The sequence below is a fragment of the Pantherophis guttatus genome, chromosome 1 (assembly GCF_059756535.1).
Source record: "Pantherophis guttatus breed Tessera chromosome 1, ASM5975653v1, whole genome shotgun sequence".
In the NCBI taxonomy this organism is placed as follows: Eukaryota; Metazoa; Chordata; class Lepidosauria; order Squamata; family Colubridae; genus Pantherophis; species Pantherophis guttatus.
The window spans coordinates 10,934,341-10,957,715 of NC_142063.1; the positions used below are offsets into that span (position 1 = coordinate 10,934,341).

The 23,375-nt window shown below is 45.4% G+C and overlaps 1 protein-coding gene across 14 annotated transcripts in view; it reads right to left on the reverse strand.

The window, feature by feature from the left end:
* Window positions 1-23,375, reverse strand: part of PTPRS (protein tyrosine phosphatase receptor type S) — a 332,155-nt gene that overhangs the window by 180,567 nt on the left and 128,213 nt on the right. For all 14 annotated transcript variants that reach the window (XM_087871720.1, XM_087871557.1, XM_087871358.1 and 11 more), the window contains exon 2: window positions 9,772-9,942. In XM_087871720.1, the coding sequence (XP_087727846.1) occupies window positions 9,772-9,853 (82 nt within the window). In that variant the 5' untranslated portion in view covers window positions 9,854-9,942. The remainder of the gene's footprint in view (window positions 1-9,771; window positions 9,943-23,375) is intronic.

The following is a 23,375-nucleotide window of genomic DNA, read 5'->3' on the forward strand; positions in this document are numbered from 1 at the left end:
ATAGTCCTCAAGTTACGGCCAGAATGTATGTATGTCACTAAGTGTGCTGTCTCACTCACGCACACACCACAGGTGTAAGGAGTCTTTCTTAAGGCTTCCAAGTCTGATTTGGTATTCCCCAGCAATTCCCTGGGCCGGCACCAGTTCTACTCCCATGACTACTCAAAGGAAGCCAACACTAGTCCTCAAGACAATGGAGATTTTCTCAGTCATCCAGGTCAAGGTTGTCCCACAGGTTCTTTTTTCAAGAGGCAACTGGACTTCCTGTTTTTTCTTTGAAGACGTTTCTCTTCTCATCCAAGAAGCTTCTTCAGCTCTGACTGGAGGGTGGGGAAGGGAAGGATTTACACTCCTTGCAGACAACTGGTTATTTGCATCCTTTTTAGAGAGTCGTTGAGGCCACTTGGAGGTTTATATGTATCCTCAGGATTACCTGAGTGGTGCAAATAGGTGTGGAGCATTCTTGGAACTGCTGAAAGGACTACTGTTCTGGAGCTGTACTTTCTGCAGGACGGTTGTTAACCAATCGGTTGTAAACCGAGGACTTCCTGTGAGTGGGATAACAGCTCTGATGCGTTGCCTACATGAGGGTTTCTTAAGGGCAGCAACTTTAAGAGGAGAGGAGTGGAAAGGGAAGGAAGGAGAAGGCGAGGAGGGGAGGGAGGAAAGAAAGGAAGGAGAAGGAGAGGAGGGGAGGGAGGAAAGGAAGGAAGGAGAAGGAGATGGGGGGAGGGAGGAAAGAAGAGAGGGAAGAAAGAAGGAAGGGAGGGAGAAAGGAAGGAGAAGGAGAGGAGGGGAGGGAGGAAAGGAAGGAAGGAGAAGGAGATGGGGGGAGGGAGGAAAGAAGAGAGGGAAGAAAGAAGGAAGGGAGGGAGAAAGGAAGGAGAAGGAGAAGCAGGGGAGGGAGGGAGGAAGGAAGGGAGAAAGAGAGAGGGAGGGAGGGAGGAAGGAGAAGTAGGGGAGGGAGGAAGGAAATAGAGAAGGAGGAAGGAAGGAAGGGAGAAAGAGGGAGAAGTAGGGGAGAAAAAAGGAAATAGAGAAGGAAGGAAGGAAGGAAGGAAAAGTAGGGGAGGGAGGAAGGAAGGGAGAAAGAGACAGGGAGGGAGGAAGGAGAAGTAGGGGAGGGAGGGGAGGGTAGGAGAAAGAGGGAGGGAGGGAGAAGTAGGGGAGAAAAAAGGAAAGGAAATAGAGAAGGAAGGAAGGAAAAGTAGGGGAGGGAGGAAGGAAATAGAGAAGGAGAAAAGAAGGAAGGGGAGAAGGAGAAATAGTGGAGGAAGAAAGGAAGGAAATAGAGAAGGAAGGAAAGAAGGAAAAGTAGGGGAGGGAGGGAGGGAGGAAGGAAGGACAAATGAAAAAGGGGAAAAGGCCCCGAATTTCTGGGGCTAAGCAAAGTGGTGGTTGGTAATGTCACTAGACTGGGTTCAGCTTGAAGAACAGAGTTTCTAGTCCCCATGGTGTGCTCTGAGGCATAAAAATCCAGGTTTTATGCAGCAAGTGGCGAGACAGAATCGGTTTCCTCCCATCCTTGTGGGCCACCAAGCGTCTCTCATCGTATTTCCGCAAGGCTCTTGCCTCCCTCCCAGCCTGCCTTAACCCAGGCCAAAAAAACGCCGAATTCCAACCGTTTGGCCCAGCAAATTTGCAAGGGGAGCTTTTTCTGCAGCCAGGCTGTTTTTCGAGAGGGCCGAGGAGGGACGTTGGCGGTGGGAAGAATAGGCCAATTTATTTCGCGCTCCCTTTGAAAATGGCCACAAGCATTTGTGCTATTCAGAGGCCCTCCGAACAGACATTTCATTGTCTCCGAGATTTTTCATTCGCTTTTAGCTCCTGGAGGCGACAGAGGGGCAGCCAGCTGCCCGCGCCCTGCTTGAAAGAATAAATTGTTTGCCGTGCCCGCCAGCGCTGTTTTGCAGGCGGGAGAGGCCGCTTCGGCGCATAGAGGCACCGCGCATTGTCCAGTTTGTCAGAGCGGTTGGAGGGGAGCATGAGGACAGGAACCGCTCGGCTCGCTCGCGAAGCAGCCCGAGATGCGCCTGGCGTTCTCTCCTCGGTTGGCGATGCCTTCGCTGGCCAAACAGAAGCGGCTTTTATTTTGTTTTTTCTTTTTCCTTTTCCCAAGGGCCCCTCTCCATCTTTAGTCTCACTGGGTCTTCTTTGTTGTTTTCAGAAAACAGCATTTTGCATTGGCTGAAGGAACCTGGGAAGGATTTGCTTTTCTCTTTTCTCTTCTTTCTCTCCCACTCCTCCCTTCTCACCCTCTCTCCTTCCTTCCCTTCTTTCCTGTCTCCCTTTTTCCTTCCTTCCTTCCCTTCCTTTCTCCCTCTTTTTCTTCCTTCCTGTCCCCCTCTTCTTCCTTCCTTCCTCCCTTTTTCCTTCCTTCTTTTCCTTTCTCCCACTTCTTTTCCTTCTTTCCTGTCCCCCTCTTCTTCCTTCCTTCCTTCCTCTCCCTTTTTCTTCCTTCCTTCATCCTTCCTTTCTCTCTCATTTTTCTTCCTTCCTTCCCCTCTTCTTCCTTCCTTCCTTCCTTCCTTCCTCCCTTTTTCCTTCTTTCAACTTTCCTTCCCTTCCTTCCTCCCTCCTTTTTCTTCCTTCCTCCTTTTCCTTCCTTCCCTTCCTTCCTCCCTCTTCTTTTTCTCCCTTCCTTCCTTCCTGTCCCCCTATTCTTCTTTCCTTCCTTCCTCCCTTTTTCCTTCTTTCAACTTTCCTTCCCTTCCTTTCTCCCTCCTTTTTCTTCCTTCCTCCTTTTCCTTCCTTCCTTCCTCCCTCTTTTTTCTCCCTTCCTTCCTTCCTTCCTGTCCCCCTCTTCTTCATACCTTCCTTCCTTCCTGTCTTCTTCCTTCCTCCCTCTCTCCCTATTTATCTAGCCATGCATTAAGACTCCGGCCTTAATGGATGTGTAAAAACCCATAAGAAGGAGGAACTCAAAGGAAAGCAGGATGTTTGCAGGGAAACCATTTTTGCCAACTTTTGCAAACCCCCTAAGAGCCCCTTCCCCCACATTCCCCCTGGGCAAAAAGCCCAGGTTTCCAGACACTCTTAACTCCCCCCCCCTTCTGTCACTGGGTCCATATTTCTTACTCCTTTTCATTTACCTTCTACTTTCCCTCAAAGAGATCCAAAGCAGGGAAGGGAATCTCTCTTCCTGCCTTCCCCTCTTATCCGGCCTTAAAGCCGGCCATTATTTCGAGGCCTTTCGTAACAAACCGCCCATTCAGGCAGATCTTGCCCATCTTCCAAGACCTAAAAATCTCACTTTCTGGAGTTTTCCCTTTCGTCCTCCGCGTTCTCGCATGCGTTTAGGTTCCCACACAATCAACTCTGGTCTCTTTTGTCTCCTCGTAGGAGGGAGAGTCGTGTTAAATTCAGGTCGCCCAAAAATGCGGAGGTGGCTCTTCGCACCTTTTCCCAAAAAACAGTTTGACGAAAAAGCAGATTTCCCCCCCCCTCCCTCCGGTTAGTTCACGAAACCAACTGTCAAGCCAAAAATCTCTTTTCTTTGCCATCTGCCGGCAGATCCTCCTCGACTTACGACCGGTGCTTGTTCGAAATGACAACGGCGCTAAAAAAATTAACGTGACTGACTGCGGGTCCTCGCACTTACGACCATTTCAGCACCTTCAGTCACACGATGAAAAAGGCTGGAGCTTGGCAACTGGCAATGTACAGGCGATCCTCAATTTATCACCATTCACTTAGGGACCGTTCAAAGTTATAACGGCACTGGAAAAAAAGGGACTTGGGGCCGTTTTTTTCACATTTTACGACCGTTGCAGCATCCCCCTGGTCACGTGAGGAAACTTCAGATACTTGGCTCAATTGACTCGTATTCATGACGGCTGCAGTGTCCCCAAGGTCATGTGATCCCCATTTGTGACCTTCTGATGAGCAAAGCCAATGGGGAAGCCAGATTCACTTAACATCCGTGTCACTAAGCTTAAAATTGAGGGGGGAAAATTGAGAATAGGGGCCCTCTGATAGCCAAGAATTTGCTGAATGTTACCCTTATGGCAGAGGTGGGCTGCTGGCGGTTCGGGAGAACCCCTAGCTAAGATTCTCTGCAGTTCGGAGAACCCACAAATCCCACTCCTGGATGGCCCCGCCCACCCTGCCTCACCCCTCCTAGGAGTCCCCCGCGGCCTGTTTTGGATGCAGGTAAGTGCAGGGCATGCGCGGAGGCTCGGGGAGGGCGAAAAACGGGCCTACCGGAAGTTCGGGAAGGCCCTCCAGAGGGCCTCCGGAGCCTGGGGAGGTGGTTTACGCCCACCCAGAGGCTCAAGGAAAGCCTCCGGAGCCCGGGGAGGGCAAAAACGCCCCGCCCCAACACCGTGGTGCAGGAGGCTGGCTAGGCCACGCCCACCATGCCCACGCCCACCCAGAAACAGGGCAGAGAACCCCTTGCTAAAATTTTTGAAGCCCACCCACCTTACAGTTTAAATCCCCTAATTAAGCAAATTATTGTATGTATGTATGTATGTATGTATGTATGTATGTATGTATGTAATTTATATACCGCCCTGCTCCCGAAGGACTCAGGGCGGTGAACAGCCAAACAGTAAAAATACATAGATACAAAATTTAAAAATGAAGTAAAATCGAATTAAACAATTTGGCCCAAACAGATTAAAACCCCAATCATTTAAAAAACTGATTAAAATTTGCATAATTAAAAAGAGGGAAAAGATTAGGCCAGGCCCGCCTGGTGGAATAAAAAGGTCTTAAGAGTGCGGCAGAAGGTGCGCAGATCCGAGATCCTCCGTATCTCCGGAGGATAAATTAAATTTATCCTTACAGAATAAATACAAATCAAATGTCTGAAAAGGACTAGAACTCTCTCTTACTCCCCCTAAAAACATATTCCTGGATTGCTTTTTCCCCCCTTTTCTTCTTCCCTCCCCATCCCGTTTCCTCTTGTGCTGTGACTCTTCAATTGTAATGTAGAACAGGGGTCTCCAACCTTGGCAACTTTAAGCCTGGCGGACTTCAACTCCCAGAATTCCCCAGCCAGCAAAGCTGGCTGGGGAATTCTGGGAGTTGAAGTCCGCCAGGCTTAAAGTTGCCAAGGTTGGAGACCCCCGTTCTAGAAAGTAAAAAACCTCTGTTAACATTAAGAGTTTCCTGAACATCCTCCGCAACAAATGAAAATGGCTTTAAATCAATACATAGATATAGCAAGTGATTTCTTAATAACCTTCCCAGCCCAGGAGGTGTCGTTTCCCACCCCCACATTTTTTTTTTGGAACTATAATTCCCACAAAGCTCAGTGGGTGACTGCTTCTAAATTTGAACCCAAGTTTGAATAGGTTGGCTAATAAGGGTGTCTGTTCTGGAAAATAATAATAAAAAAAAGCTTTATTTCCCCCCGTTTTCCAACTAAGGGACTTTTAAGATAGAAAAGGGGATTTTTATGTCAAAAATGGGCTCGGCAGAGCCTAAACTGCGGCTTTCATTCATCAGACAGAAAGTGGAATAATAACAATCCTAACAGCAACAAGCATCCTCAGCTAACCTGTTTCCGAACTCCTTAGGAAGGAGGCCCTCCAGCAACTGAGATTTCCTTTACAACTTTCAAAGGGTAATAAATTATTCCAATAGCAGCTCATGTGTCTCTTTCTGTCTTGCATTTTTCCTTTTGAGGCTCCAAAATATTTTATTTACATAGATGTATGCTTGGAAATAAATGCTTTCCTTCCTTCCTCCCTCCCTCCCTCCCTTCTTCCCTCCCTCCCTTCCAGACAGGAAGCAGCAGGTGAAGCTAAGCAGAATCGCATCAGATACCTCTACAATTAGCACAGGGCCCCCCCAAGGCTGTGTGCTCTCCCCACTTCTCTTCTCTCTCTATACCAATGACTGCATCTCAAACAATCCATCTGTTAAACTACTGAAGTCCGCGGATGACACAAGAGTGATCGGTCCCATCCGAGACAATGATGAATCTGCATACAGACGGGAGGTTGAACAACTAGCCTCGTGGTGCGACCGGAACGATCTGGAACCGAACACACTCAAAACCGTAGGAGAAACCCTCCCATACTTCCACCTCTCACAATACTAGACAACACAGTATCAACAGTAGAGAGCTTCACATTTTTAGGTTCTACTATATCTCATGACCTAAAATGGACACCCAACATCAAAAACGTCATCAAAAAAGCCCAACAAAGAATGTTCTTTCTGCGCCAACTCAGGAAGCTCAAACTGCCCAAGGAGCTGCTGATCCAGTTCTACAGAGGAATTATTGAGTCTGTCATCGGCACCTCCATAACTGTCTGGTTTGGTTCTGCAACCCAACAAGACAGACACAGACTTCAGAGGATGATTTAGAACTGCAGAAAAAACAATGGCTACCAACCTGCCTTCCATGGAGGACCTGTATACTGCACGAGTCAAAAAGAGGGCTGGGAAAATATCTACAGACCCCTCGCATCCTGGACATAAACTCTTTCAACTCCTACCTTCAAAACGACGCTATAGAGAACTGCACACCAGAACAACTAGACACAAGGACAGTTTTTTCCCAAACGCCATCGCTCTGCTAAACAAATATTTCCCTCAACACTGTCAAACTATTCACTAAGTCTGCATTACTATTAATCTTCTCATCGTTCCCACCACCCATCTCCTCCCACTTATGACTGTAACCGTGTTGCTGGTATCCTTATGATTTATATTGTTTCCCTTTGACTATCATTAAGTGTTGTACCTTATGATTCTTGACGAATGTATCTCTTCTTTTAAGTACTCCGAGAGCGTATGCACCAAGACAAATTCCTTGTGTGTCCAATCACACTTGGCCAATAAAGAATTCTATTCTATTCTATTCTATTCTATTCTATTCTATTCTATTCTATTCCATTCTTCCTTTCTCTCCTCCCTCCCTCCCTCCCTCCCTCATCCATCCATCCTCCTCTCCTCCGTTCTCTCCTTCCTTCCTCTTTCCCTCCATTATCTTTTCTTTTCTTCTCTTCTCCTTCCCCCTCTCCCCGCTCCCTTTCCTTCCTCCCCTTCCTCCCTTCTAACCCTCCATCCAACCATCCTCCTCTCTCCTCTTCCTCCCTCCCTCCTCCACTTCCTCCCTCTTTCCCTCCATCTTCCTCTCTTCTCTTCTCCTTCCTTTCATCTTCCCCTCTCCTTTCTTCGTTTCTTTCCTTTCCTTCTCTCTCTTATCTATCTATCTATCTATCTATCTATCTATCTATCTATCTATCTATCTATCTATCTATCATCTATCTATCTATCTATCTATCTATCTATCTATCTATCTATCATCTTTCCTTTCCCTTTCATTCTTTCACTCTCTTTCTTTCTTTCCTTCCTTCCTTCCTGTTCCTTCCTTTTTTTAAAAAACAATTAATCAGTGGAACCGCTTGCCTCCAGAAGTTGTGGGAACAAATAAGCACTTGAAGGCAGGACAAGAAGCAATGGGTGGAAACTAATCAAGGAGAGAAGCAATCTAGAACTAGGGAGAAATTTCCTGACAGTGAGAACAACTAATCAGTGGAAGAACTTCCCTTCAGAAGTTGTAAATGCTCCAACACTGGAAGTTTTTAAGAAGATGTTGGATAACCATTTGTCTGAAGTGGTATAGGGTTTCCTGCCTAAGCAGGGGGTTGGACTAGAAGACCTCCAAGGTCCCTTCCAACTCTGTTATTCTCTTATTCCTTCCCACTCTGGTATTCTGTAAATGCCAACAAAGCATTAATTCAGAAGAGGTAGTTACTTGACCGTAGCTGATCTCAGGAAAGGCTAGATCTGGTTTGATCCAACTTGGATGGGAGGCCATCCAGCGATTAACTATCTACTTGTTTATCAAATTTATGTGGCCAGCCATCTCACAAAAAAGCGAGTCTGGGCAGCATACAACAATTAAAACAGTTCCTAGGGGAAACTCCCCTAAGAAAAGAAAATTCCCAGAAAAAGCTTTTTGCAACTCTGAAAGCTGCATGGATAATTTCTGGTAGCCATCAGGAACTGAGGGAGGCTTTACATTTAATAAAGAAACTGCCTTTTAAGTCGTGCACAGAATTTCTGGCACCAACTAACACTTTTGAGCCGCCAGTGGGAGGGGAAAAAAATCAATTTTAAGCCTTTGCCACATAATATTTTGAGATATCAGTGCAATAAGCAACCTCAGTAAACTCCTTGCTCAGGATTGAGGGTGCAGAATGGAAGGATTTAAGAGATAAACTCCACTTTACACGCCATCCGAGGAAGTTTCAAGGCATTAACTTTTAAATACGTTACGATTTAGGAGCCTGGAAAAAAATACCATTTGTTGACTTTAGTAGTAAAAGGTATAGGCCTGTACACAACTTCCTTCCTTCCTTCCTTCCTTCCTTCCTTCCTTCCTTCCTTCCTTCCTTCTTCTCTCCCTCCCTCTTTCCTTCCTTCCTCCCTCACCCCTCCTCCCTCCTCCCCTCTTTCCTTCTTCCCTCCCTCCCTCATCCCTCCTTCCTCCCTCTTTCCTTCCTTCCTCTCTCCCTCACCCCTCCTTCTTTCCACCTTCACCCCTCCTTCCTTCCTCTCTCTCCCTCCCTCTTTCCTTCCTTCCTCCCTCCCTCTTTCCTTCCTTCCTCTCTCTCTTACCGCTCCTTCCTTCCTTCCTTCCTTCCTTCCTTCCTTCCTTCCTTCCTTCGTTTCACAGCAAGTTGAGTTAACAGAACAATTAAACAGAGATCTGTAATCCAATAAACAAAATTTTTATATTTACTGACTGTATAGTAAAGCTAAACATAAAGGTTCCCCTCGCATATATGTGCTAGTTGTTCCCGACTCTAGGGGGCGGTGCTCATCTCCGTTTCAAAGCCCAAGAGCCAGCACTGTCCGAAGACGTCTCCGTGGTCATGTGGCCGGCATGACTCAATGCCAAAGGAGCACGGAACGCTGTTACCTTCCCACCAAAGGGGGTCCCTATTTTTCTACTTGCATTTTTTACGTCCTTTCGAACTGCTAGGTTGGCAGAAGCTGGGACAAGTCACGGGAGCTCAGAGAAAAAAAGAAAAGAAATGGGGAAGGAGGAGAAATTTAGATGGGGTCCCTCAATCTTTTCCATTTTCCATTATTCCATTTCCCAACAAAGCTGGGAAATTCTGTTGGCTGGGGAATTCTGGGAGTTGAAGTCCACACACCTGGAAATGCCAAGGGTGGGAAAACTCCGTTTTAATCATTTATAACCAGCCTTGCAAATGAACTGCCTGAGTTTGTATACAATCGGAATGAAAAACAAGGAGCTTTTTTATTTCATTAAAAGTTTGTTATGCCGGCCCTCAGCAAAGCTTTTCGAGTAGCTTACACAAAACCAGATCCATCATAACTAACCAAGATAATAAATCACTTTTTTCAATGCCGTTGTAACTTGGAACGGTCACTAAAAAAACAGTTGTAAGTCGAGAACTACCTGTCGTTCTTCCTTTTTAGAAATTCTCCCTTATCTTGCAGCTGTAAGGGCCTACTAACATCCTGCTCCCCATCTTTCCTTCCCCAGTCCTGGGTTCTAATCTTGCCATTTAGAGCCACATTAGAGTGTCCCTTCCCCGTCCCTTCAGCCCTAAACCAATCAGCTTCTTCCTTTCCGTGTCTCCCGCAACACTCTGCACATGTTCAAAGTGCTCTTGTCCTCTTCTTGGAAGGACAAGAGCATCCTGAACATGTGCAGAGCGTCTTCCGCGCTATTGCATCCAGATGCCAAGCGAGCGGAGGACGGACTGGAGAAACATGTCCACGAGCTCCGGGTTTTTTGCCAAATCGGGAGTGGGTGCTGTGTTCGAGACTTACTTTCGGTGGCGCAGCCGGTCATCAGCCAGGAGAGCAGGCTGGCAACGGGGATGACCAGACACACTGGAGAACTGGGATTCATGCTGAGGGCCGGGCAGGGGACTCCGACCTCGGCTGGGCCGCCTGCCCACCTCACCGGGGCTCACAGGTCCTCTGGAATCGGGTCAGAACCTGGAGCAAAAAAGGAGGAGAAGGTGTGTTAGAAACCCATAACGCCAGATCTTTCCAGAATCTTCCCTAACCAGAATCTTTCCAGCCCGCCCGCCTTCTCTCCTTCCTCTTTCCATCTGTCACTCTTTCCTTTTTATCTTTCTTTTCTCTTCCTTTCTCGCCTCCTCCCACCTTCTCTCCTTTCTTCTTCCTCTCTTTCCATCCTTCTTTTTTATCTTCCTTTCGTGTTCCTCTTCCTTTTCTTCCTTGCTTTCTCTCCTTCTCTTCCACCCCTCCCTCCTTCTCTCCTTCCTTTTTTTCCTCCTTTCTCTCATTTCTTTCCTTCCTCCCTCTCTTTCATTTTTATCTCTCTCCCTCCTTCTTTCTGCCTTCCTCCCCTTCCTCCTTCTTTGTCTTTCTTTTCTCCCTCGGTCCATTTCTCTCTCTCCTCTCCTTCCTTCCTTCTTCCTTCCTTCCCTCTTTACCACTTCCTCTTCTTCTTCATCCTCTTCCTTCCTAGTTGCTTGCCTCTTTCTCTCCTCCCTCCCTCTTCCTTCCTCCTTCCTCTCCTTTCTTTCCTCCCTCTCTTTCATTTTTATCTCTCTCCCGCCTTCCTTCTGCCTTCCTCCCCTTTCCTTCTTTGTCTTCCTTTTCTCTTCCTCCCTTCCTTTTTTCTCATTTTCTCCTTCTTTTCATCCTTCCTTCCTTCTCCTTTCCTCCCTCTTCCTCTTCTTCTTCCTCATCCTCTTTGTTCCTTCCTAGCTCCTTGCCTCTTTCTCTCCTCCTTCCTTCCCTCCCTTCCTATTCTCCTTCCTTTCTTCCTCTCCTCTCCTTTCCTTCCTTCCTTCCTCCCTCTCTTTCTTTTTGTCTTTCTTTACCTTTCTTTCCTCCTTCTCTCCTTCTTTCTTCCCTCCCTCCCTCCCCTCTATCTCACAATGTCTCTGGACAGCAGTAACAGATTCAACATTGTCCCAGATCAAAATGGGCAAGTCGCTACCCCATATTCAACCACATTTCCTAGCAATCTCCTCACCCCACTGCCTGCCCCACGGCTCAGATTCTCCACCTCCCCAATTAGTGGGGCCAGAGAGAAGCACACACCCCCTTCCAACCCTTTGATCCAATCTGGGCTGTTAAAAGTAAAAAACAATCAAGACATGCTCAGAGACACCCTGATCAATATTTCTACGCGAGTCCTCCCCGTATCGAAGCTGTCTTTTGAGTTTGGGGGTCAGGATGGGGGCAGAGAAGCCAAAAGAGAACAACAAAGAGGCCCAGGCTTTGGGGCACAGTCCCCATCTCCCACCCCCCACCCCCAAATCCCTGCTTCAACCTATGCATTTAGCTAAGATTATTCCCTATTTTTTTCCACTTTGAGAAAACATCCCAAAAGAGCTCACCCGTTCCCAGCTCCGAAACTGCTATTTTAATTCTTTCTCGCCTCGGCAAATCACCATCCCTTTTCAACACAACACAACACAACACAACACAACACTTCTTTGTTGAATATCTCCATTGATACATTCCTCTCTGCCTGGCTAACAATTGTTAAAACACAGCATAAAAAAAACAAAACAGAGATGCAAAAAAAAAAACATACAATCAGTAGCCGGCATAAAAACAAACTTAACAGAAAGTTAACAGTAACAGCTGGAAGGGATCTTAGAGATCTTCTAGTCCAACCCCTGCACATACAGGAGACTCCCATACCATTTCAGACAAATGAAACTCAGCAATAAAACATCAGCGCAATCCGTAAAAAGGATCTTCAACTTCCCTGATTCTATTCTCATATATAGATATATATATATACATTTTTGCATACGAGAGTCAGTTTTTCCAAACAGCACAGCTGGCTCAGAGTGTCTGGTCTCAATTTCTCCAAATATAAATCAAACCTCCCACATCTGTAGCACTTTCTCAGAAGTGGCTTCCCACCCCAGTATCGGCTGCTTGGATTTCTTTCTGGCATCCAAAACCTGCCAGCAAAACGTTGGCATTAAAAAAACAGATGTTTTAATCCATCTGCATCTGCTTTGAAGGAGGTTTTTCTGAGCCTCAAATTCCTATAGTTTTTTTGTTTTTTAAAAAACACAGATAGACCTGGACTTACAACCATTTGTTTGAAGTTACGACGACACTGAAAAAATAAAGTGATTTACAAAAGGGAGTTGCTTTTAGTGAAATGGGCATAAAATAATATAATGGGATAAAAAAAATATATAAAATGGGATAAATCAATAAAATCGTGGCAGTAGCTGAGAACTGGAGAAGTTCACAAAATACAAGGATCTGAAAATAGAAATAGAACGACCGTGGCAGAAGAAAGCAAAGATAGGAGGACCAAGAGAGATAGGCAATTTAGGGCTATACCAAAACATCTGGGGCATCATTTGAACTCCAGTGGCATTGACAAATTCACCATCAAGTCAATTGCAAAAGGCAGCTTTGCTCGGAACAGCTGACATCCTGCGATGAGACCTTTAGCTCCCTCAAACATCCACATCTGTCTATTCCAGGGGTGTCAAACTCACGTTGTCATGGTGACATCACGTGATGTATCTGGACTCCCCCCCCTTTGCTAAACCAGGTGTGGGCGTGGCTAGTGCATGACGCATCTGGTCCGCGGGCTGGGAGTTTGACAGCCCTGGTCTATTCCCTGGTCTTTGAGAAGAACTCCAGAGGTGGAGAAAAATGCCAAATCCAAAGATCTGGCTGACTAAAAAATAAAATAAAATAATAAAATAATAATAATAATAATAAAAATAAATAAATAAATATTATATTATAAAATAAATAAAATATATTATATTATGAAATAAAACAAAATATAAAATAATAAAAATACAGCTAGTCCTCAACTTATGCTCATAACTGAGCCCAAAATTTCCATTTCTAACTGAAACTAAGTGAATTTTGCCCCATTTTACAATTTTTTTTTTTGCTACAGCTACAAATGTGACTGTTAAGTCGGAAACACGGTCGTTAAATGAATCTGGCTTCTGTGGGGCAAGGCTGAGGGAGAGAAGGAGATAGGATAGGGGAGGCTTCTGTGGGGCAAGGCTGAGGGAGAGAAGGGGGATAGGATAGGGAGAGAAGAGGATAGGATAGGGGAGGCTTCTATGGGGCAAGGCTGAGGGAGAGAAGGGGGATAGGATAGGGAGAGAAGAGGATAGGATAGGGGAGGCTTCTGTGGGGCAAGGCTGAGGGAGAGAAGGGGGATAGGATAGGGAGAGAAGAGGATAGGATAGGGGAGGCTTCTGTGGGGCAAGGCTGAGGGAGAGAAGGGGGATAGGATAGGGAGAGAAGGGGATAGGATAGGGGAGACTTCTGTGGGGCAAGGCTGAGGGAGAGAAGGGGATAGGATAGGGGAGGCTTCTGTGGGGCAAGGCTGAGGGAGAGAAGGGGGATAGGATAGGGAGAGAAGAGGATAGGATAGGGGAGGCTTCTGTGGGGCAAGGCTGAGGGAGAGAAGGGGGATAGGATAGGGAGAGAAGGGGATAGGATAGGGGAGACTTCTGTGGGGCAAGGCTGAGGGAGAGAAGGGGATAGGATAGGGGAGGCTTCTGTGGGGCAAGGCTGAGGGAGAGAAGGGGGATAGGATAGGGAGAGAAGGGGATAGGATAGGGAGAGAAGAGGATAGGATAGGGGAGGCTTCTATGGGGCAAGGCTGAGGGAGAGAAGGGGATAGGATAGGGGAGGCTGCTATGGGGCAAGGCTGAGGGAGAGAAGGGGATAGGATAGGGGAGGCTTCTGTGGGGCAAGGCTGAGGGAGAGAAGGGGGATAGGATAGGGAGAGAAGGGGATAGGATAGGGGAGACTTCTGTGGGGCAAGGCTGAGGGAGAGAAGGGGATAGGATAGGGGAGGCTTCTGTGGGGCAAGGCTGAGGGAGAGAAGGGGGATAGGATAGGGAGAGAAGGGGATAGGATAGGGGAGGCTTCTGTGGGGCAAGGCTGACGGAGAGAAGGGGATAGGATAGGGGAGACTTCTGTGGGGCAAGGCTGAGGGAGAGAAGGGGGATAAGATAGGGAGAGAAGGGGATAGGATAGGGAGAGAAGGGGATAGGATAGGGAGAGAAGGGGATAGGATACGGGAGGCTTCTGTGGGGCAAGGCTGAGGGAGAGAAGGGCGATAGGATAGGGAGAGAAGGGGATAGGATACGGGAGGCTTCTATGGGGCAAGGCTGAGGGAGAGAAGGGGATAGGATAGGGAGAGAAGGGGATAGGATAGGGGAGACTTCTGTGGGGCAAGGCTGAGGGAGAGAAGGGGGATAGGATAGGGAGAGAAGGGGATAGGATAGGGGAGACTTCTGTGGGGCAAGGCTGAGGGAGAGAAGGGGATAGGATAGGGGAGGCTTCTGTGGGGCAAGGCTGAGGGAGAGAAGGGGGATAGGATAGGGAGAGAAGGGGATAGGATAGGGGAGGCTTCTGTGGGGCAAGGCTGACGGAGAGAAGGGGATAGGATAGGGGAGACTTCTGTGGGGCAAGGCTGAGGGAGAGAAGGGGGATAAGATAGGGAGAGAAGGGGGATAAGATAGGGAGAGAAGGGGATAGGATAGGGAGAGAAGGGGATAGGATACGGGAGGCTTCTGTGGGGCAAGGCTGAGGGAGAGAAGGGCGATAGGATAGGGAGAGAAGGGGATAGGATACGGGAGGCTTCTATGGGGCAAGGCTGAGGGAGAGAAGGGGATAGGATAGGGGAGGCTTCTGTGGGGCAAGCCTGAAGGAGAGAAGGGGAGAGAAGAGGCCGATGGTAACTACTCATTAATTTTCAAGCTGTAAGTATTGATTTATCAAGCCCGATCACATAGTTTCGTAGGGAAGCACGGGTATCCAGCTAGTCATAAATAATAATAAAAAATAAAACAAAACAAAACGACGGATCCTGCAGCTCAGCCACAGGATGAGGCCCAAAGTCCTTCCCTCAGCCTCAGTTTCCCCATCGTCTTCCCTCACTTAGCAAGTCCTGCCAAGACCACCCTAAGTGGCCGTCCTTGGTCCACCCAATTACACAACCATTTTAGGATTGATTTATCATCCAAACTTTTTGCTCATGATCCTGTTAGTACCTCACGCAATGCAGCCTTCCCTAAATTGGTGATCCCACCCTGATCGTCTCGGATTGTCGCTCCACAGAATCGGTCACCGAAGATGTGAAAAATGGGCAACTCCATCCTGGCCCAAAAGCTCCAGAAAGAGAGGAACCCTCACTCAACTGAATAAAATTAGCCGAAAAATAAGCGTACTTTCATAAAATGACACTGGATCGGCAGCCTGGCAAAAACATGGCCACGAATTGAACAAGTAACGCAATTCCTTGTGTAAAAAAAAAAAATTGTGCAATTTCCACAAATTCAACACCACGTATTATACAGGTAGTCCTTGACTTACGACAATTGAGCCCAAAATTTCTGTTGCTAAGCAAAACACTTCAGTGAGTTTTGCCCCACTTTATGACCCTTTCTTGCCACCGTTGTCAAGGGAATCACTGCAGTTGTTAAGTTAGTCGCACGGTCGTTAAGTGAATCCAGCTTCCCCATTGACTTTGCTTGTCAGAGGGTCGCAAAAGGGGATCACGTGACCCCAGGGCACTGCAACCATCATAAATATGAGCAGTTGCCAAGCATCAGAATTTTGATCACATAACCATGGGGTTGGTGCGACCGTCATAAGTGTGAAAAGGGGCCCTAAGCCACTTTTTTCTGTGTCGTTGTAACTTTGAACAGTCACTAAACAAAAGGTTGTAAATTGAGGCCTACCCGCATTAAACAGGATTTATTTAAACATGTTTATTATATCAATTGCAAGTCAAATCAAATCCAAACCAACCATCAACTGGCCAGGCCAGAGTGTTGAAAAAAACACAGCCAAATCGGCACACTGAAATAATGCAGTCGGAGGAACCTAAGAGATCATCTAGTCAAGCCTCCAGATCCTGGCATCTATTTTTTTGTCAACCTTAATGGAGCTCCATGGGAACTCAGCCAATTTTCAAGTCCTCCTACAACTTTGCTTCTTCATCGGGGTTGTCGGGAAATAAATAAATAAATATATATTTATTTATACATACATAATTTATACATACAAAAGTGTGTGTACATACATACACACACTTTTAAGTAGCGGGTTCTGAAGCGAGGAAAAGTTTGAACCCCACAAACACACCCACTAAAATGATTCAACATGCAGGTCATATTTGAAAGAGGCGGCAAAGGAGGCGAGAACAGAACGGATAACGGTTCGATACACCAGTTTCTTGACAACTCAGGTGTAAGATAAAAAAAAAAAATACTTGTCTGCTTTTAGAAAGGAGCATCTGTGGGCAAGCAATTCTGAGTCCCTTCTTTGTTCCATTTTGATCAAAACAGGCGATGTGCCAAGACTTTAGACACAGCATCAAATAGAAGTAAAATCTTTCTTTTTCCCCCCATCTCTCTCTCCCTCCCTTTCTCTCCCTCCCTCCCTTTGTAAAAGTTCGTAAAATTGAACACTTCTTCTCCCTCTCTCCCTCCCTCCCTTTCCCCCTCCCTCCCTCTCTCCCTTCGTAAGTTTGTAAAATTGAACACAACTCCTTCCCTTCCTCTCTCCCTTCCTCCTTCCCTCTCTCCTTTCCTTCCTCCCTCTGTAAGTTTGTAAAATTGAACTCCTTCCCTCCCTCCCTCCCTCCCCCTCCCTCCTTTCCTTCCTCTCCCCCTCCCTCCCTAAGTTTGTAAAATCGAACTCCTTCCCTCCCTCTCCCTCACTTCCTCTTTCTCCCTCCCTTTCTCTCCCTCCCTCCTTTCCTTCCTCCCCCTCCCTCCCTTTGTAAGTTTGTAAAATCGAACTCCTTCCCTCCCTCTCTCCCTCCCTCCTTCTCCCTCCCTTTCTCTCCCTCCCTCCCTCTTTCCTTCCTCCCCCTCCCTCCCTTCGTAAATTTGTAAAATCAAACACAACTCCTTCCCTCCCTCTCTCCTTTCCTCTCCCTCCCTTCCTCTTTCCCTTTCTCTCCCCCTCCCTTCCTTTCCCTCCCTCCCTCCTTTCCTTCCTCTCCCTCCCTCGCTCCCTTCGTAAAAGTTCGTAAAATCGAACACAACTCCTTCCCTCCCTCTCTCCCTTCCTTCCTCTCTCTCCCTTCGTAAAAGTTCGTAAAATTGAACACAACTCAACAACTGCCTTGCTTGGCAATGGCAGTTTCACTCCCAATGTTGGTCGTAAGTCGAGGACTACCAGTTTAAGCAAACGGGAGAGAATTCCACCTTCTCTCCCTTCGGCATCGCCCAAAGCGATTGTGATCCATCAGGCTGTTTGCCGGCTGTCAGTTTCCAGACAGGAACCCGATCCGTTCTCTGAAGGGTAATTTTGATGTATCCGAAGGAAAGAGAGAGAGACCAAGAACGACTGCCTGGCGATGCGTGTCCAGCCATCCTTCAGCACAATTCCTTTATTTGACACGAGCCTTTACGGTTTCATTAAAGAGCGCAACCAGATTGGAGGAAAAGGTTGGACAGCGGAAACAAGAGGCCGGGGGAAAGATGGCCGCTACGTTTCGAATAAATTCTACCGACATAGAAATGGACCTCTTTCTGCTTTGGGTCACAGAGAATGTTTCTGCGGTCGTTATACGAAGCCAGAAGCAAACCTCCGGGGAAGCCACAACGGGATTAGCTGAGAGCCTCTGTGACATCACAGAAGGATCTACTCTTCAACTCCCAGAATTCCCTAGCCAGCAAAGCTGATCAGAAAATGGGATGTGGCATAGTTTTTTTTTTTTTTTTTTTAATTTGATTTATATGCCGCTCTTCTCCGGAGACTCAGGGCGGCTTACAGCGCGTTAAGCAATAGCCTTCATACTTTTTTTGTATATTTTTATACAAAGTCAGCTTATTACCCCCACAAACTGGGTCCTCAATTTACCTACCTTAGAAAGGATGGAAGGCTGAGTCAACCTTGAGTCTGGCGAGATTTGATCTTACTTTAATTGCAGACAGCTGGTGTTAAATTACAGTGCTTAGTCTGTTGAGCTATCCAGGCTCAACAGACAATGATGTTGGAAAACATCATTTGCCCAGCTCCTTCCTTCCTCCCTCCCTCCCTCCTCCATCCATCCAACTATCTCTACATCTATCTCTCTATATCTATCTATATGTATGTGTCTATGTATCTCTGTCTGTCCATCCATCCATCCATCTATCTATCTTTATGTACCGTGTTTCCCTGAAAATAAGACCCTGTCTTATATTTTTTTGAACCCCAAAATAAGTGCTTGGCCTTATTGTCAGGAGGTCTTATTATTTTGGGGCACATGGAGCAAGACGGGGCTCCTCTTGCCATCTTACCTGATTTCCAGCTGTTTCCCTAACCAGAGGAAATGGCGGGGACCGGGTGTGCATGCACTTAAATATTTTCAGGGGATGTCTTATTTTAGGGGAAACAGGGTATGTGTCTATGTCTATGTCTGTCTGTCTGTCTATCTATCTATCTATCTAACTCTATATCTATCTCTATGTATGTGTCTATGTCTGTCTTGTCTGTATATCTTCTATTATCTATCTATCTCTACATCTATTTATCTCTGTCTATCTATATGTTTGTCTGTCTATCTATCTATATCTATAATATCTAGCTATCTATCATCTATATCTATCATCTATCACTTCCATCAATCTTATCAAACTATCCATCATCTATCTGTCTATCTCTACATCTATTTATCTCTGTCTATCTATCTATATGTTTATGTCTGTCTATTTATCTATCTATATCTATAATATCTATCTATCTATATCTATCTATATCTATAATATCTATCTATATATCTATCTATCTGTCTGTCTGTCTGTCTGTCTCTTCCATCAATCTATCAAACTATCCATCATCTATCTATCTATCTATCTATCTATCTATCTATCTATCTATCTATCTATCTATCTATCTATCTATCTCCAATCTTGGCAACTTTAAGTCATGTGAACTTCAATTCCCAGAGTTCCCCAGCCAGCCATGCTGGGGAATTCTGGGAATTGAAGTCCACACAGATTAAGAGTTGCCGAAGTTGAGAGACCCTGATCTGCCCTACGGCCAAAAATGGCAAACAGTAAAACTTCAGACCATAAAGGTTGCTTGAGGGGAACTTTCCATTCTGTATTCACAGTTGCAACGTTGTGCAAAATCCAAAGATGTTGCTTTGATTTCTTATTCCACTTTTTAGCAGGGCCAGTTGACTGGCAGAGCATATGTCCCCAGAGCATAGGAGGAAGGGGAAATCGGTGGTTAATGCAAACCGTAATGCATGAAAAGCTGTTTGCAGGAAACTCAAAATGCAAAGAAAATGCACGGCACATCTACAAGGGAGGGAAAAATAGCAATACCGTATGCTTTTTACCGGAAAAGACCTTTTAACATTTTCTTCGGAAGAGTGGCTCACCAAACTGTGGGAGTACGCTTCGTTGCCCAGAATAATGTTGTATTTAAAAAGCAAATCTGTTGTAGAATTTAAATTTAATTGGAAATCCTTCTTGGATTGTAACTTCATATTTAAATCTGTGCTAAAATGTGGGTTCTTTTATGCACAGGGCTATTTTCTAAACTGGCTTACAACTTTTGTGTAATGCTTATTGTAAGTTGTTTTGTTAGTGATGTCCTGCATTAATTGAGGAGGTTTAACTTAAATGTTCCATAAGGATATTTGGGTCTGGTTTAGGGAAAGGATCCAAGGTATTTTGCGGTATAAATGGGAACATAACAAATGTTATATGTGGTTTATTATTATACATATTGTGCTTTTTCTTCTTACTTTCTTACCTTCTTACTTTCAGTCTTTCATAAATATCCAGGTAAATAATGTATAAAGGGGGGGGGGAGATCAAGAGAAAGAGTGGGAGAGAAGGAAAGAGACAGACAGAAAGAGACATATAAAGAAAGAAAAGAGAGAGAAAGAGATAGCTAAAGGAAAGAAGAGAAAAATAGAAGAGAAAGGGAGGGAGGGAGATCGAGAGAAAGAGAGGGAGAGAAGGAAAGAGACTGAAAGAAAGAGAGAGATATAAAGAAAGAAGGGAAAGAGATAGCTAAAGGAAAGGAAAGAAAAATAGAAGAGAAAAATAGAAGAGAAAGGGAGGGGGGAGGGAGATCAAGAGAAAGGGAGGGAGAGAAGGAAAGAGATAAAAAGAAAGAAATATAAAGAGAAAAGAGAAAGAGATAGCTAAAGGAAAGAAAAGAAAAATAGAAATGAGAGAAAAGAAAGAAAAGAAAGAAAGAAAGAAAGAAAGGGAGGGGAAGGGAGGGAGATCAAGAGAAAGAGGGAGAGAAGGAAAGAGACAGAAAGAAAAAGAGAGAGATATAAAGAAAGAAAAGAGGGAAAGATATAGCTAAAGGAAAGAAAAAGAGAAGAGAGAGAAAGAAGGGAAAAAAGAGGGAGGAAGGAAAGAAAGAAAAAGAAAGAAAGAAGAAAGAAAGGAGTTGGAGGGAGGAGGAAAGGAAGGAGAGAAAGAAGAAACAGAGAGAAAGAAAGAAAGAAAGAAGAAAGAAGAAAGAAAGAAAGGAATGAAGGAAGAAAAGAAAAGAAAAGAAAAGAAAAGAAAAGAAAAGAAAAGAAAAGAAAAGGAGGCTCTGCCTTCCTCTGTGCTGGCACAGAGCCCGTGGAGAGAAAGCCAGATTTGGGGGGAGGGACCTCCACTTGGCAACCGAGGCTGTTTTTCCTGCCATCTGGGCACCTCTCCTGGCTGCGTTTCTCTTTCTCGATCAGAAAAAGAGGAATTGAGGAATTTCTTTTTTGAATTAAAGGCTTCCAATTTTTTTTAAAAAAGTCAGCTGCAACGCCAGTTTATCTCGGAAACTCTGACCCTGAACGTTTTAGTTTTTGAAACCACAACTGGAGAACTCATCACACCCAAGTGGGAGGGAGCAGTAAGGAACAGGCCCGCTTTCCACATTCCTAGTTACGCTATCCTTTTTTCCTTAGAAACCATGAGGACTAGAATCTCAGGTCACCTTTTAGGAAAAGGGCCATAGCCGACGAGTCATCTACAGCGCGCATGAGAATTAACTTTGACGTTTGCCTTTAATTTAACAAGTTTTAACTTGTTCTTAACTCTGCCTTTAATTGGTATTTTCATTCAGATTTATATCATTTTATTCAGCTGACTACGGAGATTCTCAGGCCTCCAGGTCCTGGTTGTCCCAAATAGGCTTTTTCAAGAGGCAACTGGACTTTCTGGTTTTTCTTTGAAGACCTTTCGCAGGGGTGGGTTCTAATTTTTTTTACTACCGGTTCTGTGGGTGTGGCTTATTTTGTGGGTGTGGCTTGGAGGTCATGTGACTAGGTGGTTGTGGCTAGCTGTTCAGAGTCATTTCTGGAAGGTCCTCGCACTTACGACCAGTCCGCGTACTTACGACCTGACTCCTTTGTTTGCTTTTAACACTGATCAGCTGTAGGCTTCAGCTTTGAAGCCCTCCGGCAAGAGTTTAAACAGTTTTTTTCCCTCTAGTCATCAGCTGGGACTCAGGAGGCAGCAATAGATTGGGGGTGGGGCCAAATAAAAGGTAAGAATAACGTGGGGGAGTGGGGGGGTGGGAGGGCGGGGGGGGGGGAGAACCGGTTCGGTGACGTCATATCGTCACCGCTACCGGCTCGGCCGAACCGGACCGAACCGGGAGGAACCCACCACTGACCTTTCGCTTCTCATCCAAGAAGCTTCTTCAAAGAAGGCAAAGTCCAGTTGCCTCTTGAAAAAAAAAAAAAAACCTTTGGGATTTTATTCAGACGTTTGTATCGTATTAATATGCTGTTTTAAACTACCCAGAGTTACCTGGTGAGATGGCAGATATAGAAAGGTAAATAAATCAATTCTGAAGGTTGTCACTGGATTAAATAGAAGAACCCACCTCTGCCCCGTTGTATAACCCTCGCATCTGAGCTATTTCTCTGTAAACTTTAATGTCATATTTATTGTTTTACCGTTTTAATCATGTTGTAAGCTGCCCAGAGCCATGTGGTAGTAAAATGGGAAAAAAGAAAGAAAGAAAGGAAGGAAGGAAGGAAGAAGGAAGGAAGGAAGGAAGGAAGGAAGGAAGGAAGGAAGGAAGGAAGGAAGGAAAGAAAGAAAGAAAGAAAGAAAGAAAGAAAGAAAGAAAGAGAGAGAGAGAGAGAGAGAAAGAAAGAGTGCGGGGGAGGAAGAAAGAAAGAAGGAGGGAGAGAGGAAGGGAAGGAAACAAAGAAAGGAAGGAAAGAAAAGGAAACAGAGAAAGGAAGGAAAGAAAGAAAGAAAGGAGGAGGAAGGAGGGAGGGAGGGAGGGAGAGAGAAGAAAGAGAAAGAAAGAAAGAGTGGGAGGGAGGAAAGGAAGGAGGGAAACAGAAAGGAAAGAAAGAAAAGGAAACAGAGAAAGGAAAGAGAGAGAAAGGAGGGAGGGAGAGAGAAGAGAAAGAAACAAAGAAAGGGGAGGGAGGGAGGAAGGAATAAAGGAAGGCAGGAAGGCAGGCAGGAAGGAAGGAAGAAAGGAAGGAAATAAGAAAGGAAGGAAAGTGTCATGGGATCACCATTTGCATCCTTGCAACCAGCTTCTGGCAAGAAAAGTCAATGGAGGTAGCCCGATTTGGTGAATGACCTCATGATTCACTTAACAACAGCATGCTTTACATAACAACCAGGGCAAAAAAAAGCTCGTAAAATTCGGTATGACTCATTTTAACAACCGCCTCGCTTTACAAGAGAAATTTGGCTCTTCATTGCGGTCGTAAATTGAGGACTACCTACAAAAACACCTCTTGAGGCCTCCTTCCCACAAACCCCAGCCATTTCCCCTCCAAAAAATGTTTTTGCTCTCTAGATAGATAGATAGATAGATAGATAGATAGATAGCATGTTTCCCCGAAAATAAGACCCTGTCTTAAATTTTTTGAACCCCGAAATAAGCGCTTGGCCTTATATTCAGGGAGGTCTTATTATTTTGGGGTGCGTGGAGTAAGATGGGACTCCCCTTGCTGTCTTACCCGATTTCCAGCTCTGTCCTAACCCTAATCGGAGGAAACTGATTGCGCATGCGTTTAAGTATTTTCAGGGAGGGCTTATTTTCGGGGGGGGGCTTATTGTAGTGCATGCGCTCAAAAGCCTGATTGGGCTTATTATCCGGGGAGGTCTTATTTTCGGGGATACACGGTAGATAAGATATAGATAGATAGATAAATAGATAGATAGATAGATAGGTAGATAGCAATATCTATCTATATCTATCTACATCTACATCTATGTATCTATCTATCTATCTATCTACATACATAGATATATAGATGTAGATAGATAGATCGATCGATCGATCAATAGATAGATAGATAGCAATATCTATCTACATATATCTATCTACATACATAGATATATAGATGTAGATAGATGGATGGATGGATGGATGAATAGATAGATAGATAGATAGATAGATAGATAGATAGATAGATAGATAGATAGATAGATAGATAGATAGATAGG